The 18,896-nt window shown below is 45.1% G+C and overlaps 1 protein-coding gene across 1 annotated transcript in view; it reads left to right on the top strand.

Moving 5' to 3' along the window:
* zswim8 (zinc finger, SWIM-type containing 8) overlaps window positions 1-18,514 on the top strand; it is a 171,664-nt gene extending 153,150 nt beyond the window's left edge. The window contains exons 25-27 of the mRNA XM_034184232.1: window positions 3,269-3,388; window positions 9,365-9,543; window positions 17,598-18,514. Coding sequence (XP_034040123.1) covers window positions 3,269-3,388; window positions 9,365-9,543; window positions 17,598-17,801 — 503 coding nt within the window. The 3' untranslated portion in view covers window positions 17,802-18,514. The remainder of the gene's footprint in view (window positions 1-3,268; window positions 3,389-9,364; window positions 9,544-17,597) is intronic.
* Window positions 18,515-18,896: the final 382 nt, after the last annotated feature.

Below are 18,896 nucleotides of genomic sequence, written 5' to 3'. Positions count from 1 at the left end.
AGGACTCAGAGCTGATCCTTGATGTAATCCCACCTCCACCTTGAATGAGTCTGTCATTCCTACTGCACATCTCACCGCTGTCACACTGTCCTTGTACATGTCCTGCATAGGGCTGCCACAAACAACTATTTTGATAGTCGACTGGTCAACGATTGTTTTACGATTAGTCGACTAGTCGGATCATACGTAATTTCCTAAATTTAAGGCCTGCCACATTTTCCGAGGAAATGTCGAGATGAAAACATGAACATTTCCAACTCACTGAATATTTCTTAGACTTCATTTACATCAGTCATTCAGAAATACAAACAGTGTGGTACTTTATGGTAAATCTGTGTCAGGTAGGCAGTTCTCAAAAACTAAATGTCCATGCTGGAAGGAGACAAGTGAGGGAAGCCACCAAGACACAACTTTGGAAGAACGTTTGGCTTCTGTGAGTGGAGAAACTGAGAATAGTGCACCATTTTTATTTTTATCTTCATTTTACATATAGTCCCAACTTTTTCTGATTTGTGGTTGTTTCTGTTGCATTTCTGAAATTACAGAACTGCTATAAAGAAAAGTGTGAACATTTAATTGTGTTTTAAAACTTTGTGGAGCAAATGCAAACACCAAACTCTTATAAAGAAGGAAAAAAATACCTGGACATGTGCAGGAAAACTTTGATATAAACTGAACAGAACAATGCAGGCTGATTTGACTCCCCATATTTTTTGTATAAATAAGAATAAAATAAGAGGTAACTCACTTTGAAATGAATAAAACATATAGCTGCAGCTTAATAACTTTGAAAAATAACAGAAATCAGCAGCTTGTATTTTTATTCTGACTCCAGTTCATTTAGTGTGATGAAGTCATCCTTTTTTTTCTCCTCATCAGTCACGTTTTGTGCTTGAACACTACATTAAGATCAAGATTGAACAAATACATACCTTTGGAAAATAACAGCTGTTAAAGTTCAGAGTTCTCACCTGCTTTTTGTGATCTGTGCATCTGAACATCACTACACAGCTTCTCCACATCAGGGTTTTTTTTATCTGTGTATGCGTAATTTTTGCTCAGTTCATTTATCTATTCCTATTTTTAAGGATATTTGACCGTTTATTTCATCTCATGATCTCATAAATTCAGTATACGATGCGCACATGGTGTGAACAGGACAGTGCCGTCGGACCTGCAGTGGTAGAGAAAGTGCAGAGAGAAGAAGCCAGTCGGTGCAAGTCTGTTTTGCCTTCCTTAGTGTTCAATTTCACACCTGCCTCGCAATATGCCCTTTGCTTAGTGTTTGCCCCCCGCCCCAAACACTTTATGCCACATCATCTTGTACTCCTGTCAGCTTTCTTCATCTCTCCATATATCCCAAAACTTTAGTCAGCACTATAGAATAGTCTAGAATACGAGGTCTGTCCAAAAAGTAACGGACCTTTTTATTTTTTTCAAAAACTATATGGATTTGAATCACATGTGATAGCATCAGCCAAGCTTGAACCTTCATGCGCATGCGTGAGTTTTTTCACGCCTGTCAGTTGCGTCATTCACCTGTGGGCAGGCTTTGAGTGAGCACTGGTCCACCCCCCTTGTCGGATTTTTATTGTCAGGAAAATGGCTGAGCGACTGCCGCTTTGCTCCATGAAATTTTTTTCAGAAACTGTTAGAGACAGGCAGTTGGAAACCATCCGAAAGATTCAGATGGCTTTCGGTGAAGATTCTGTCGGCGTCACACGGATTAAGGAGTGTTAAAACCTTTTTAAAGACGGCCCACAGTGGCGGAGGGCGCGCGGTGCACCGAGCGGCGATCGACAGATCATCAGACCAGATCATTTCCAAACTGAACGCTGTGTTGATCCGGGACATCGTGTGACTACCACAGAAATGGCAAGAGAGCTGGGCATAGCACTTTTGCGGCACATTCCACTGTTACAGGAGATTTTGTAATGAAAGCCGTGCGGAGGATTTCGCACATCGGCACAGAGCCGCTCATGGCGCGCAACAAAAAAAACACCTCCGTGTTTTTCCATATAGTTTTTGAAAAAAGTAAAAAGGTCCGTTACTTTTTGGACAGACCTCGTAGAGCCTTTATTGTCATTGTACATACACATATACATACAACGCATTTAACCGTCCTAATTACAGTTAGACACAATCCAGCCAGTAGGGGCAGTGGGCATTCACAGTCCGGCGCCCGGCGACCAAGTCCAGATCAATCAATCAATCAATTTTATTTATATAGCGCCAAATCACAACAAACAGTTGCCCCAAGGCGCTTTATATTGTAAGGCAAGGCCATACAATAATTACGTAAAAACCCCAACGGTCAAAACGACCCCCTGTGAGCAAACACTTGGCAACAGTGGGAAGGAGATCAATCACTAATGATTAAATGCAGAGTGGTGCATACAGAGCAAAAAGAGAAAGAAACACTCAGTGCATCATGGGAACCCCCCAGTAGTCTAAGTCTATAGCAGCATAACTAAGGGATGGTTCAGGGTCACCAAATCAGCAGCACTCTCAGCAGTTTTGAGCCATCCTTAAAGCGGCAGTAACACCCCGTAATCTGTTTAATCCCCATAAAATCGTCCCTGAAAACCACATAAATTTTTTGAACGGTGTCCATCTGGAGGTCTCACACAGTTTCTGTAAAAAAAATTGATGCAGCAAAGCTCCAAATCGTTCAGACATTTATTCGCAATAAAAAAATAGACGAGAGGGGTGGACCACACCTCACTCAAAGCCTGCTCACAGGTGAATGACGCAACCGACAGGCATTAAAAAACTCACGCATGCGCACGAGGGTTCAAACTTGTCTGACGCAATCACACGTGATTCAAATCCATATGGTTTTTAAAAAAATAATAAGGTCGGATACTTTTCTAACAGACCTCGTACATATATTTTGATTGTACCAACTCTTCCAATAGACTGCTATCCTTCCGATACAAGTCACGGCACCAATTTAACCTCTACATTGTGTTTCCTCCCTCAGGGCATGAACTCATGATCTCCTGGACGGGAGGCAAGCACTCTAGCCATGGGGCTAAAACCCGTGGGCTCTCATGTCTGTCACTAACCCATCTTTTGTCATTGGGGAGTGAGGTTTACTGACTACATGTGCACAGCTTGCCTCCATCACAGCGGTGCATGTTTTATCACCTGCAAACCTTTCAAAAAATCAGTCCCATCCCGTTTTCCACCACAGACTGTTTTTACTCCCAAATGTTCTAAAGTTGAACTGTGCAGTTTTTAAAAAGTTTCTTCTTCCTGTTTGAAGGCATGTTGGCCCTGGAGATGCTGGGAAGGAGGGCTCACAATGACCATCCTAACAATTTCTCCCGAAGCCCGCCTTACACAGAGGACGTCAAATGGCTGCTGGGACTGGCTGCAAGGCTGGGTGAGCCCATACCTGGATGGATAATATTCATATGGTTAAGAGATACTGTATTTGATTGACTGTAACCAGACGACAGTCTTTGCACTGGAATAGTTAGTAAAAGAAACACGCACTCAGTGGGGCTGTTGCTCTAAACCAGGGGTGGCTGAGTTCGGTCCTCGAGAGCCACCTTCCTGACATTCTTAGTTATCTCCCTGCTCCAACACACCTGAATCCAATGAAAGGCTCATTAAAAGTCTGCTAACAAGTCTTTCATTGGATTCAGGTGTGTTGGAGCAGGGAGACAACTAAGAGAGTCAGGAAGGTGGCTCTCGAGGACCGAACTTGGCCACCCCTGCTCTAAACACTTTCACAAAACATATTTCACCAAGAAACAGTCTTCAGTGGGACACAAGCCGAACACACAATATGTAACCAGCTATAATCACAATAGCACTAACAAGTGAACCAGCAAATCCCCTTGCAAAATTTCTGCACAGGATGACCTCATGACCAATATATTAAGGTCATCTAATACCTTGTGGATACCTTGGATTCAGGTGTTGGTTGCATCAAATGTTTGTGTCCCAAACTCAAGTAGCTCAAGCAAATTGATATCATTTAGCTCACAAACAGTTTGAGCTCAATGATATGCTAATCAGGTCACTGTTGCGTTGGTGATTCTTCTCCTCACTTGGATTACCCATCTGCCAAGTTTGATTAGTTTAGGCCCAAGGTCCTTGGAAGATAGAGTGGCAGTCTGTGCTGTGACTGAGCTCTTGTGGACGCTGTACCAGACCATCGCGGTGAAGAAAGAGCTAAGCCAGAAGGCTAGGCTTTCAATTTACCAGTCCTCACCTTTGGTCATGAGTTGACCAACAGAACAGTGTTGCAAATGCAACTGGCAGAAATGAGGTTCCTCCATCGGTTAACTGGGCTTGGACTCAGGGAGAGGGAGTGAAGGTTGAATATCTGGGAGTGGTCTCTGCGTAGAGCAGCTGTTCCTTTTCATTGAAAGAAGCTGTGGTGATTCAGGCATCTGATGCCCCCCGGTCATCTCCTTAATGAAGCTTTTCAGGTATGTCCAAACGGGAAGAGGCCCTGGGCAAGACCCAGGACACGCTGGAGGGATTACATCTCCCAGCTGCCTTGGGATCCCCTAGGCAGAGTTGGAGGACTTAGCTGTAGATACGTACATTTGTGTTCAAAGCAGGGCTTTGAACCAGAATTTTTTCCCAACTGGTTCGTTCCAAACAGAAACGGTATTTTAACGTTTCTGGTTTTGGGTTCAATCCAAAAATTAACATTCCCAAACTGGTTAGGACAAAAAATATCTTTCCTGAACCTGAATAACGTTCCGTGTTAGCTGTGGGACACTGAAAACCCTGTATATGCCAGACCTGCATGTGGCGCTGTAACACTCCCACAAAACACAGAGAAGACAGTAGAGCATTCTGTAGCATGCAGCAGAAGTGGGACACTGATCAAAATAAAGCCTTTTAAGAGAAAGAGGGTCAGCGCTGATCATCTGAAATAGGTTTACTGTGTATTTAAAGTGAAGCAGCATGTTTCTTGTATTTCTAAAAGACACAGTGCTGTGTTGCTCTCAGCCTCGCAGAGAACTCTGAGCAAATCCACTGTTGCCCATCGACTGGCCCAGCAGCTAAAGCTAGAGTCCTCACATGACCATAACCACAACCCCTGACTGTAACCACAACCCCTGAGCGTAACCGCAACCCCTGAGCGTAACCATAACAAGGCTGCGCTGCGAAAGAATGTTATTAATACTAATAATATTAATAATTTTTTTTTTTTTTTTTTTTTTTTTGCCTTCTTGCTCTCGGTCGGGACGGTCGCATTTTTCTTTTCTCCTCCCTCCCCAACTTTCCTGCTACTGTAGCGTGTTTGTCTGTGAGGCTGCCAGCCCTGCTTCTCTGGAAACGGCAAAATGGATCTAATCAAGTGGTCTCTGAACGCAATTGACACTATTTTTTCTACAAGACACTCGGGAGCGGAGGACCCAACCTGTCCTGCTGGGACACATGTGGCGGGTTACGTGATGGACAGCTGGCGGAGGTGGCAAGTCATGTGCCTGTACACGTTGTCTGTGGAGGACGTTGAAGATGTTTACTTATTTGGAGCTGTGGTGACCGAGTTTCTGCTATGTGGAGCGGCCATACCACTGGTTTACCAGAAAATTAAGAAGGTGGAGGCGGCATTAATTGGCCCGTCCAGGCCCCTCCACATGATCAATTCGATTAGAAGGGCAGTGTCAGCTCAGTCGGCGGGTGTTAACCGCACGTTGGAATCCATCTCGGGGAGAATGGCTGCACTGGAAAACCGCTTTGATCGTCAGTAATGACCACATCTCTCCTCTATTCAGACGTATTTGGGAGCCACTCTGAAGTTTCAGACAGTGGAATCTTTCAGGTGTCTGTTAATCTGGATATCTATTTGGTTTCCAAACACCAGCTGCCCTTCAAGGCCGCTGAGATAAAATACTCCCCCCGAGGAACACTCCTGATGCCTCGCTCCTCGTCTTACCCCGCCTCTCTTGTATTTCCCCCTCCCAGTCCTGTGATGTTGACTGTGGGACCTTGGACTCTGGTGGACTGATTCAGGACTGGGATCCCCCCCCCCCCCCCAGGATGGACAGATAAGGCCTGTTGATGGCGCCAAGGGCGGCTTCCGGGCTGTCTGTCTAAACACTGGACACATTCTGTCGTCTGTTGTCTGCTGTGATTGTTTACTGTTTTTCTGTGACTGTTTTCTGTGTTTATGGGTTTTTTTTTGCTTCAGTGGTGCTGTGTGTGTTCAACACAGCAGCAATGGAGGTTTTTTTCTTCCCAATAGTTTCCTTGTGTGTGCTTTTATGTGTGTTTATGTACCGGACCGGCTTATGTGTGTTGTTGTTTAAGTGTGTCATGAAGCCGGTCAAGGTTTGCTCAGCCCTGCTCGTGACTCAGGGCAGGGACATACATCTAGAGCCGGGTCCCCGGACCTCTGCTCCTAACTGGCAGTTAGGTTGGGTTAAATGCAATAAACACATTTCATTGTGCAGGGAACATGTTCCTATGTGCATATGACAATAAACTCCTTTGAATCCTTGAATTCTTAATACAGCTACATATGAACAGCCAGTTCCTAAAACATTCACAGACTGAGTAAATATAAAGTCTTGATCTGACTGGATTCCTCATCACAGCCTGACGAGAAAACGTTATTGTTTTGGATGACGACATCTGGAAAATACTTTTAATTCCTTATTGTGGAAATTACTGAAGAAATGCAGCATTTAAAAAAAAAAAAAAGTCCCTCAGTGTTTGTCTGTTCTGGGTGTGTTTCTCAGCCTGAACCAGAGTTAAACTGCGGTCGGACACCTCTTAAAAGTACAGTAAGTACACCTTCAGTAAGGTCATGTGCTAAAGTACAGTCATACGCCTCTTAAAAGTACAACCCCAATTCCAATGAAGTTGGGACGTTGTCTAAAATGTAAATAAAAACAGAATACAATGATTTTCAAATCCTCTTCAACCTATATTTATCAACGTTTTATTTATTTATTGTTTTATTGTTTTTATGTTTATTTATTAGTATCTGAGTTGGTTTATTGTCTTGTATAGTTTGTATAATCATTTTTATGTGCAGCACTTTGGAAACTGTTCTGTTGTTTAAATGTACTATACAAATAAAGTGGATTGGATTGGATATATTCAATTGAATCCACCACAAAGACAAGATATTTAATGTTCAAACTGATAAACTTTGTTTTTGTGCAAATATTTGCTCATTTTGAAATGGATTCCTGCAACACATTTCAAAAAAGCTGGGACAGTGATATGTTTACCACTGTGTTACATCACCTTTCCTTCTAACAACACTCAATAAGCGTTTGGGAACTGAGGACACTCATGATTGGGGATAAAAGGAGCATCCCCAAAAGTCTCGGCCATTCACAAGCAAAGATGGGGTGAGGATCACAACTTTGTGAACAACTACATGAAAAAATACTCCAACAGTTTAAGAACAATGTTTCTCAACATTCAATTGCAAGGAATTCAGGGATTCCATCATCTACAGTCCATAATATAATCAGAAGATTCAGAGAATCTGGAGAACTTTCTACATGTAAGCGGCAAGGCCGAAAACCAACATTGAACCTTCAGTCCCTCAGGCATGACTTTCGATCCCTCAGGCGGCACTGCATTATAAACCGACATCATTGTGTAAAGGATCTTACCGCGTGGGCTCAGGAACACTTCAGAAAACCATTGTCAGTTAACACAGTTCGTCGCTACATCTACAAGTGCAACTTAAAACTCTACCATGCAAAGTGAAAGCCATACATCAACAACATCCAGAAACGCCGTCGCCTTCTCTGGGCCTGAGCTCATTTGAAATGGACAGACGCAAAGTGGAAAAGTGTGCTGTGGTCTGATGTGTCCACATTTCAAATTGTTTTTGGAAATCATGGATGTTGTGTCGGGCAGCACGGTGGCTTAGAGGTTAGCACTGTTGCCCCACAGCGAGAAGGTCATGGGTTCAATTCCCACCTGTGGCCTTTCTGTGTGGGATTTGCATGTTCTCCCCGTGTTTGTGTGGGTTTCCTCCGGGTGCTCCTTTCCTTTCCTCCCACATCCAAAGACAGGTTAGGTGGATTGGAATCTGTAAATTGTCCGTAGGTGTGTGAGTGGGTGTGACTGTGTTTGTTTGTCTATATATGGCCCTGTGACAGACTGGCGTCCTGTCTTGGGTGTACCCCGCCTCACGCTCTATGACTGCTGGGATAGGCTCCAGCCCCCCACGACCCTTAATTGGACTAAGTGGTTGAAGATGAGTGTGTGAGTGTGTGTGGATGTCATGTCCTCTGGACAAAAGAGGAAAAAGACCATCCAGATTGTTACCAGCGCAAACTTGAAAAGCCAGCATCTGTGATGGTATGGGGGTGTGTTAGTGCCCATGGCATGGACAACTTACACATCTGTGATGGCACCATCAATGCTGAAAGGTACATCCAGGTTTTGGAGCAACACATGCTGCCATCCAAGCAACATCTTTTTCAGGGACGTCCTTGCTTATTTCAGCAAGACAATGCCAAGACACATTCTGCACGTGTTACAACAGCGTGGCTTCATAGTAAAAGAGTGCGGGTACTAGACTGGCCTGCCTGCAGTCCAGACCTGTCGCCCACTGAAAATGTGTGTCGCATTATGAAGCGCAAAATACGACAACGGGGACCCCGGACTGTTGAACAACTGAAGTCGTACATCAAGCAAGAATGGGAAAGAAGTCCACCTCCAAAGCTTCAACAATTAGTGTCCTCAGTTCCCAAACGCTTATTGAGTGTTGTTAGAAGGAAAGGTGATGTAACACAGTGGTAAACATACCACCGTCCCAGCTTTTTTGAAATGTGTTGCAGGCATCCATTTCAAAATGAACAAATATTTACACAAAAACAATAAAGTTTACCAGTTTGAACATTAAATATCTTGTCTTTGTGGTGTATTCAATTGAATATAGGTTGAAGAGGATTTGAAAATCATTGGATTCTGTTTTTATTTACATTTTACACAATGTCCAAACTTCATTGGAATTGGGGTTGTACAATAAATACACTTCCAGTAAGCTCACGTGTCCTTTCATCATTTGACCGACAAAGGTCTAAATGAGGGACACTGTACCTCCTGCCATATTTCATTTATTCATATTCAGAGTTCCACACTTGGTGAGGGTCTGTTCAGATCCTCTCAGTCTGCTGAACAGTGGACTGTTGAAACATGCCGGGGAGTGAGTGGTCTGGTTTTCTATAGTCTTCCCTGTTTTTCTGTCCAATGGTATGTTTGAGCTTTAAAATTTCCTCTCAAACCAGCTGATAATACCATAAGGTAAGATGGGCTCTGGTGTTGTACCGTGTCATTTGTACCGTTGACAGTCCAGCACTCAGATGTCTGATTACACTTTGAACGTATCTTTCTCTTTTTCCCCCCGTCTTGTTAGGAGTCAACTATGTGTACCAGTTCTGTGTTGGGGCAGCAAAAGGAGTCCTGAGTCCATTTGTCCTGCAGGAAATCATCATGGAGGCTCTGCAGAGGCTGAACCCCGCCCACATCCACGCCCACCTGCGAACGCCTGCTTTTCACCAGCTGGTGCAGCGCTGCCAGCAAGCTTACCTACAGGTAACTCAGTCACTCTGTGAATACACATAGAAGCAACAACCCCAAATCAGAAAAAGTTGAGATGGAGGCAATTCAGGGTTAGTAATGAGGTAAAAAAAAAAATTAAAACAATGTTCCTCAAAGAAAGATTGAAGGGATTCACATGTTTGTTCCTCTATAGTGTAGAATATCATTCAGTGATTTAAGAAATCTGGAGGAAGTTTAATGTGTAAGGGGTAGGTTGGTCCATAAAAATGGTCAAATTTTTTTTTCAAAAAACTTCAAGTCTCACCCTCTAAATTTGTTGTACCTAACATAAAAACACATCATGTACAATTTCATAAAACTCTAATAATTTTTACTGGTAGCACACAGCCCTTAAAGATTTTGCTCGCAATAACTTTGTCATATAGTATGGTCATTTCCAGATATTTCCAAATGATTTCTGTCAGTTTAATATTGATATGTCAGGACAGAAATTATGACAATACATTGGAAAATCAAATCTTTTCATATCCCATAAAATAGTTAACACTAAAACATGAATTGTGAGATGCAGTTCTTCTCGTACATGTATCATGCTCCTACAATACCTACATACTGGGGTAGCGAAGATTTTGTAACAATCAAACATTGCATTTTCATTTTATTGATGAAATACTGTTTCATTATTGATAAATTTAAATAAGTCTATGCTTTATATATTTCCACATATATTTTGATCTAGCTCCAAACAATAATATTCTTTATGCCTTGCAGTACTTAATATTCAAAAATGTATGAATCAGCACAAGAACCAATTATTCAGCTGTGTAACATAAGAGAACATCCTTTACATGATGATATTTAAGTTGCTTGCATCATGACCAAGACTTGCTGCCGTTTCAGTCAGAATATAGGTGGCACTTCTGTCTGTTGTTTTGGTTCTATCCAATGCTGCTGCAAGTCCTGGTGTTACAACAGGTTTAATGTTCCTGGCTTTTTGTGGCACTGGCATAACAAATTCTTCATCTGGACTTTCTGTGTTCTCTTCACTCTGGCTGGAGACAGTGTCAGGTAGTGAGACATTAGATGGTCCAGGCTCCTCCAGTTTCTCTTTGTATTTTGCTTCTGCAGCTTTCCTTTTTTCTGCTCTTTGTTCTTTGGCAGTTTGTATTTTATCTATGCCTGTCATGCATCCTCTACCTTTCTCTCGCTGAGCAAGTAGGAACTGTCTGTCATCTTCAAACTTTATCATTGTTAGGACATCCTGATGTGCCATGTCAAACAAGTCCTCCAAAGATTCACAAAACACTGTTTCATCTTTCTTCTGCTTGTCTGTATTGCGATTCTTGGTCTTTTTCAATGTTTTCCATTTTCCGAACACCTTTTCTAACTTTGTGATCAGATGCTGCTTTGCCCTCAGTGGGATTCTAGCTCTCTCCCAAAAAGGAATTGTCATGTCTATAGAGGTCACAGCAGCATCATGGACAGTTTTCTTCAAATCAGTGTGTTTGAAGAAAAATACCTTGAGTATTTGCCCATTTGAGGGCAATTTGTTTCCCTTTATTTCAGTCGGTGGAACCAATAAGGTATACAAATGTTCTACTTCTAGTAGGTGACATGTTTTACTGAAGTTTCCAGTTAATGGTAAGCATGTTAAGTCAGCAAGTGTCTCTTTTTACATTTATCTCATGTTAGATTCACCATCACCAAAGATCTGAAACAAAAGAAGCTGTGAATTGAAGCAAAATTTTCAGCTTGTAGCCTAAAATAACATTTTTGAAAGTATGTTGTTTGTGAGAAATATTTAAACCCAGGTATAGTTTCATTGAATATAAAGTTGTACTTTAGTTACACTCAGGTGGTTAACTTCTATCCTCTTTATAAGTGATGTGATTAGATACTGGATAATGGATAACCTATTGCACGGGCACTCAGGCAGCGATAATTGATATATTTACAACCTTCAGCTATGATGTGCTACCTCTAAATATTAATGTATGACAAAAATATTTGGCAGGCTTTCTTTTTTCCCAAAGCATCATAAAATGAAGGGGTGAGAGTAATGAATTTCCAACTTTTATTTTTTTGCTGAACACCCGGAATCTACAATACCTTAGACCAAACTGCAAGAAGAAAAGTCATTCATCAATAGCTGATATAACCACATGGTCATTGGATTATTTTTGGGAACTTTTATTAAACACTACAATACAGCATTACATACAAGAAGAAATGGATGCAGTGTGCTTCAGACCAAAAGCAAAAAGGATCATCCAGACTGCTATCAGCGACAAGTCCAAAAGACAGGGTCTGTCCTGGTCTGGAGCTGTGACCGTGTCTGTGTCAAAGGTCATTTACACTCTGTGATGGCAGCATTAATGCAGAAACATACACTGAGATTTTAGAACAACATAAGCTGCCTTTTCCAGGGACGTCTGTGCATTTTTCACCAAGTCGATACAAAAATGAAAGTTACACATGTAACTACGGTTCTATGAATCCTGACCACCAGAGGCACTGCATAAAGCACTGAATGATCATCTTTGTGTGAACGCAGGTCAAGAATAAATATAAATAAAGTCGCATGTGACTGTCAGGTGACCTACGTGAACCTATATAGGTCACGTGACACCAGAAGCTCAGTCCCTTAAACCTTCTCGTGAGCAAATGAGGATTGCGAGGGATCAAACGCTCTGGCAGTCATCCAGGATTCATAGAACTTTAGGGCCATGCATAACTTTCATTCCATTCCATCCTTCCTGACCGCCAGAGGCGGTGCATAAAGCACTGGATGACATATGTCAACAGAGGCACGAGGAATCTAAACACAGTGCCTATCTCATGATGCATGGGAGTGTCCCCGCAGAATTCCTTCAAGCGGATGAGACACAGCCATATTCACCCTGTAGAACCTGGAGAACATCGATGGGGATGACCAGGATGCTGCCGCACAAATGACATCCAGGGGAACCCCAGTCATCGCGGCCCAGGAAGTTTACATACCCCTTGTAGAATGGCATTTCACGCCAGTTGGCAGTGGACGACCGTGTGAAATATAAGCCTGCCTAATAATGTCCACAACCCAATGGGAAAGATGTTGCTTGGACAGGGCCAGACCCAGTCGGGGCCCAGCATAACACACAACTAAGCGGTTGGACCTACGCAGTGACGCTATGGCCTTAATGTATACATCTAAGGCTTGAACAGAGCACAGCGACTCGGATGAAGTAGGGGGGCCAAAACACGCCAGTTGGAGTGGGTGAGGATCGCCAGGAGTGGTAAACACCTTGGGAAGAAAAGAAACATCAGGCCAGAGTGTAACGCCAACGCCGTCAGCATTCTATCTACTGCATGTTTCATGAACTGACAGACCCAGCAGTTCCCATACATGCTTAACAGAAGCCATGGCCAAAAGGAAAGCAGTCTTCAATGACAGCCACTTTAGGTCCACCCGCTCCAAGGGCTCAAACGGATGGCCCTGCAGGGCATCCAGCACCATGGACAGATCCCACATCAGCCACTTTAAGTCCACCTACGCCAAGGGCTCAAACAGATGGCTGTGCAGGGCATCCAGCACCATGGACAGATCCCATGACGGAGCCAAAGGTTGACTCAGAGGGTGGAGACGCCTGGCACGCTTCAAGAAGAGGGATATACATCTGTCATTGACAACAGAACATCCATTAATACCATGATGCCAGCAAGAAATCGCAGCAACATATCATATACCTTGAGAGTGGACGGTGACCGCCTCCGATAAAGGAGCCCCGGCAAAAATCAAAATGGATGTGACGGGGCAGCGGGCAGCATCCAGTCCACCGTCCCGACACCAGTCATTTAAAAGGTTTCCACCAATTCGAGGGTGCGCCAGCACTGGCAAGCGTTTGCCTATTCCGCCACCGAACTCCGAGAGGGAGACACTGGGCCCTGCAGTGGCCACACCCAAAGCTGAAGGCGCTCAGGATTGGGCTGCAGAAGCCCCCCCCCCCCCCCCCCCAATTGGGACAGGAGATCTGGCCTGGGTGAGCAGACTACTCAGAGAGCTGCAACAGAGCCTGTGCAGCAACAGAAACCATATCCTCCTGGGCCAAAACAGCCACCAGGAGGAGGTTGTAACCCTCCTAAAGGACCCTCTGGAGGGTGAGAATAATCAGTGGAATCGGCGGGAAGGCATAAAGTAGGGTGCTGGGCCAGTTGTGTGCAAACGTGTCCTGACCCAGGGGACTGGCACTGGCCGTGAGCAAAAACCAGAGGGGAGAGTGAGCATTGTCCCTGGACGCAAATAGGTCGACCTGTGTCCTGCCGAACGTTGGTCAAACGAGGTCTACCATCTCCAGATGGAGATGCCATTCTCCCAGTTGCAGCCCCTGATGGTACAGAAAATCCACCACCACATTCTGCAAGCCCAGAATGTGTGCAGCCCTCAGACTGAGAAAGTGGGGAGCCACCCAGACTAGGAGCTATTGAGTCAGTGACACCAACCTGGGAGACCTAGTTCCCCGCAGGTGGTTGATGTGATGCACAACGGTGGTGCTGTCTGAGCGAACCAAAATGTCTCCCCTGCAGAGCAGGGAGGAAGCGACTCTGAGCCAGCTGTATGTCCTGTAGCACCAGAACATTGATATGTTCTCCACCAAGTGTCTGAGACCATAGTCCCTTAGCCGTGCAACCCTACCATGTTGCACCCTATCCCATCAGAGATGCATCCGTTTGTACCACCTCTCTCCGAGATGGAAGAGAGCCCAGCGGCACACCGGCCAGCACCCAAGACCCGTCTCTCCAATGGGACAGGGAGTCAAGACATTGAGGTGACACGTGCAGTCTCCTGTTCCTGTAGGTGCACCGGGAGGGGTCTAGCTGAAACCCATTCAGCCACATCTGCATAGGGCACAGGGACAGCAACCCCAGTGGAACGACTGTGGAGGCAGCAGTAAATTTACCCAAGAGGTGCACATACAGGACAAATGATCAGCCTGTCCGCCCAAAACACGGGCAGCATCTCCAAGACGCTGTCTATGCCTTGCACAGAAGGACAAGCGGTCACGGACACAGAGTCCAACGCCACCCCTAACAAGACAGTGTATTGTGTCGCAATCAAATTGCTCTTGGGCAGATTCACATGCAGACCCAATTGGCCCGCATGGGTGAGGACAGTCTAAGTGTCCTGAACAACTTGGGTGTAAGTGGGGACCGAAGGGAGAGACCGAAGAGAAGGACACAAAATTGATAATGGCATCCCTGAAACCCCAAGCGTAGGAACCGTTGGGGACATGCAGCAGTTGGTACGTAAAAGTACGCATCCTTGAAGTCGATGGAAGTGAACCAATCACCGGGAAATACTGCTTGCAACGCCCCTCTCATTTTTTGCATGCGGAACGGCAGCCTCTTCAAAAACACATTGAGGCCTCTCAAGTCTGAAATCGGGCAAAAAATGGCAGTCTTTTTCGGAACCAGGGAATACCTAGAATACCACCACCCAACCCCCAGAACCAGTAGGGGGATGACGGGCAGAATCGCACCTTTGTCCAGCAAGGTCAAGTGTTCTGACTTGAGTGCCCCGACGTGGCCCGGGTCATGAATAATGGTCCACTTGACCGGGCCAGAGACAGGGTTGACAGCACCCACACATCAAGAGTGCCTCAAACCCAGCACTCCCCCTGAGCTCACGTAAAATACCCCACCGTCAACTGCAAGGCATCACCTACGTGACCCGCGGCCCTTAGAGGGAGGGGCACCGGGTGAACGGGGCTGCACAAGGTGGTCTGGGTGCCCGAGCCCTATCCACGGCACTCTGATCTTGGGCATAAGTCACGTTTCATCCAGGAGTTGCAACCGGGGCTGGGCGGGACCACAGACACATGATGAGCACTACGACAAGGCACGCGAGTCTCCTGGTACTGTGGTGAACACCTATGAAGGCCAACAAGCTGGCGTCTAGTCCGGGCAGCCTGTGCAGTACGCTACAGTGCATCAGTTGCAGCAGAACCAAATGGTCCCCCCTGGAACAACAGGAACATTCCTCAGAGTCCACCTACAAGGCTCTGATAGAGGAGACTGAGCAATTTCAGTTTCAAATTTATTAATTTATATAGTGCCATCTCACGACACAGTCGCCCCAAGGTGCCTGTGTCGTGAGATGAGCCAACCACACCTGGCGACAGGTAAGTGTCAGAGTAGACAGAAGGCGACCGAGCTCCTGAGACATCAACGCGAAGGTAAAGAGGTTGTCAGACGCCACCATAGACCAGGGGTCCTTGTCACACAGGGACGCTGAATCATGTCAGCAAAAGAGCCTGTAGGTATAGCAGAAACGCCACCATCAGGCCACTGCTCAATAGTATGGAGGAGGGCCTTCATTTGGGCCAACTCTGAGGTCAGAAAATCCACCCTGTCTGCCAGATTCACGTCAGGCACACTTGTCCAGCACCTCTTACACCATGTCGCAGAGGGAGTAGTAGTAGTGGGACGCTTCAGTGGCTGAGCAGCAGGCAATGGCTGCAACTCCCCACATGATTCAAGTGCAGCAAGGCGAGCCGCCTGCACTTCCAAAGGCATGACGAAACAATTAGCACAGCCTCCTCAGGCATGCCCTGAAGGAGGTATTCAACACCCAGACACAAGAGCCCATCCTCCAGTGCAAAATATCCCCTACAGCCCAGCAGCTCCAGCATAACAGGGATCAGAGAGTCACGTTGAGCTGTGTACACCACCAGTGACTCAAAATATGTAAACAAACAAAGCCAAAAATGGCCATTATACAGTTCATATATGTGTACAAAGAAAAACGGAGCCGGATGAAGGCAGCTGCTTGTAACCAGTATGGCGACAAAAAGGAAAAGTGGGGATGGCCACTGTAACCAAAAAAACGAAGCAGGATACGTCAACTGCTTGTAACCAGCAAAACCACAAGAAACAAAAAGCAAAACCGGGAACAGATGCAAACAATGGAAATGGATAATAAAAAATAAAGCAGGACAAGTCAGCTGCTTGTAATCAGAATGATCACAATAAACAAAAGCAGAGCCGGAAATGGCCGCAGTAAAGCAAATCCAGTGTGAGTCAAATACAGAGGTGCACGAAGGCAGCTGTTCGTAACAAATATGTAAGAATAAACAAAGTGAAGCCGGAAAACGGCCGCTATGGTCCAATTGAAAATTGGCGCAGTGTAACGTATACGCAATCAGCAACACCACCATACAAAAGCAAAGCCAAGAATGGCCCGCTATCAAAATGGAGCAGGTAAAGTTGGCTGCAACGTCAACTGTCCGGCGGAAAACACAGGGATGGTACACGCGGACGCACCCGGCATCACACACGCTCAGCACATGCTTGTGCAGCCTCTGAAGGGTGAAACATGCAACTTCAACTCATAAGTCCCAAGGCTTAAAGCGACAAGCAGAGAAACATACAGTATGTTGTGAAAAAACTCACCACCCTGCATCAGCTCGAAACCTGAGAGTTGCGAAAGGAAAAGGGACTGAGCTTTCGGTGTCACATGACCTATATAGGTTCACGTAGGTCACCTGACGGTCACATGTGACTTTGTTTATACAACCCCAATTCCAATGAAGTTGGGATGTTGTGTATTTATTCTCGGCCTGCGTTTGCACAGAGATGATCATTCAGTCCTTTATGCACCGCCTCTGGCAGTCAGGAAGGATGAAATAGAACCACATTCTGCACACATGACAAAGACATGGCTGCAGAAGCAGAGGGGGCAGGTACTGGACTGGCCTGCCTGCAGTCCTGCCCCCAGACGAGTGTGTGTGAGAATTTTGAAATGAGAAAATGCAACAATGATGACCAATTACTTAAAACATGTTTGCAGGAAGAATAAGACAAAATAATACATGACACATTTCTGCTCAGTTCACTTTAGCTTTGTTTTTACTTTGAAATTAAAAAAGCATAATTGTAAAAAGTTTCTGTGCAGTGAAATCTGAATTATTTAAAAAATGAGTTTGTTTTTATTCCTGAACGAAGGTCTTAAGTGTTCTGGTGCTTCCTCTCTGTGTGGTTGTGAGACACGGGTTCTAGCCTTGTATATATATATATAGCTTATATTTGATTTGCTGTGTGTGTCCCTGCAGTACATCCACCACCGGCTCATCCACCTGACGCCTGCCGATTACGATGATTTTGTTAACATCATCCGCAGCGCCCGCGGTGCTTTCTGCCTGACGCCGGTGGGTATGATGCAGTTTAATGACGTGCTGCAGAACCTGAAGAGAGGCAAACAAACCAAGGAGCTGTGGCAACGTATCTCTCTGGAAATGGCCACTTTCTCCCCCTGAGCAGCAGGGGGCGCTGCACCACTCCACACCACCAGAGCCGCTGCACTGAGCTGACCGCAAGAGTGTCTGCTTCTCTGAGGAACTCTGCCCCCTAGAGTCCTCTGTGTCTAACAGCACACTGACAAGGCTGTCAGTGCCGTATCCTGCTGCTCCACAGACGTGTTTTTGAATAGTTCACCCTGAGCCGGGACACAGGCTCCGCCTCCTCTGTCCATCCAGCCTCTCACTGCTTGTGTTTGTCACAGAGTCGTCATGGTTCGTGTTGGTCTTTTTCCCTTTGGCGTTGTTTGGGGATCGATCAGCCACCGCTCTCACTACTTCCATGTTTTGAATGAAAGCGCTGCACATTCCTGCTCACGACCCCCCGACTGTTAGCGGCCTCACATTTGATGGAAAAGTCACAAACAAACTGGACTTCTCCTGAATCCTTTTGATACTTTGTGTCCACTGTGACGTGTAGGAGGGATTAGGAAGAGGAGGAGTTCCTTTCAGGAGGCAGCGGCCAATCACATGTCTCCCTCTGTTTGTCAACACATAGAGCCACTCGTCACTGAGCTGCTGTTTTTCTGCTTTCTTTGAATACAAATGACAAAAAAAAATCAGATGTTCACATTCTGTGTGCCACTCAGTTCAAAGATGGCTGCAGCCGCCAGTGACTCAGCAAATATAAATGCAAGTCATCATTTCTCCTGTAAAATTAAGATGGCTGCAGCCGCTGTGTGTGTGTGTGTGAACAATCACTCGGCAGTATAACTGAGTCATCGTTTCTCCTGCGGCATTAAGATGGCTGCAGCCACCGTGTGTGTGTGTACAATGACTCAGCAAATATAACAGTGAGTCATGGTTTTCAGAGGCACAGATGATTTGTCACAGGAATCTTTTTTTTTTTTTTCCTGACGTGGCTTCAGCAGGTCGGTTGTTCAACTGAGTGTCACTGAAAATGTTTGAGTATAAAAACTTACCTCAGAAAACACAGAAAACAAAGTACAGAAAACATTTCTTCATTTAACAAAATTTTAATTGTCTTAATTGATTTTAATATCTTGATAGACACCGTTGCAGAAATCTTTGCCATAAAAAAAACAAAATAATTTG

This window comes from Thalassophryne amazonica, chromosome 13, assembly GCF_902500255.1.
Source record: "Thalassophryne amazonica chromosome 13, fThaAma1.1, whole genome shotgun sequence".
Taxonomy (NCBI): Eukaryota; Metazoa; Chordata; class Actinopteri; order Batrachoidiformes; family Batrachoididae; genus Thalassophryne; species Thalassophryne amazonica.
The sequence above is the reverse complement of the archived record's forward strand: the minus strand, read 5'-3'. Positions and strand labels throughout refer to the sequence as shown.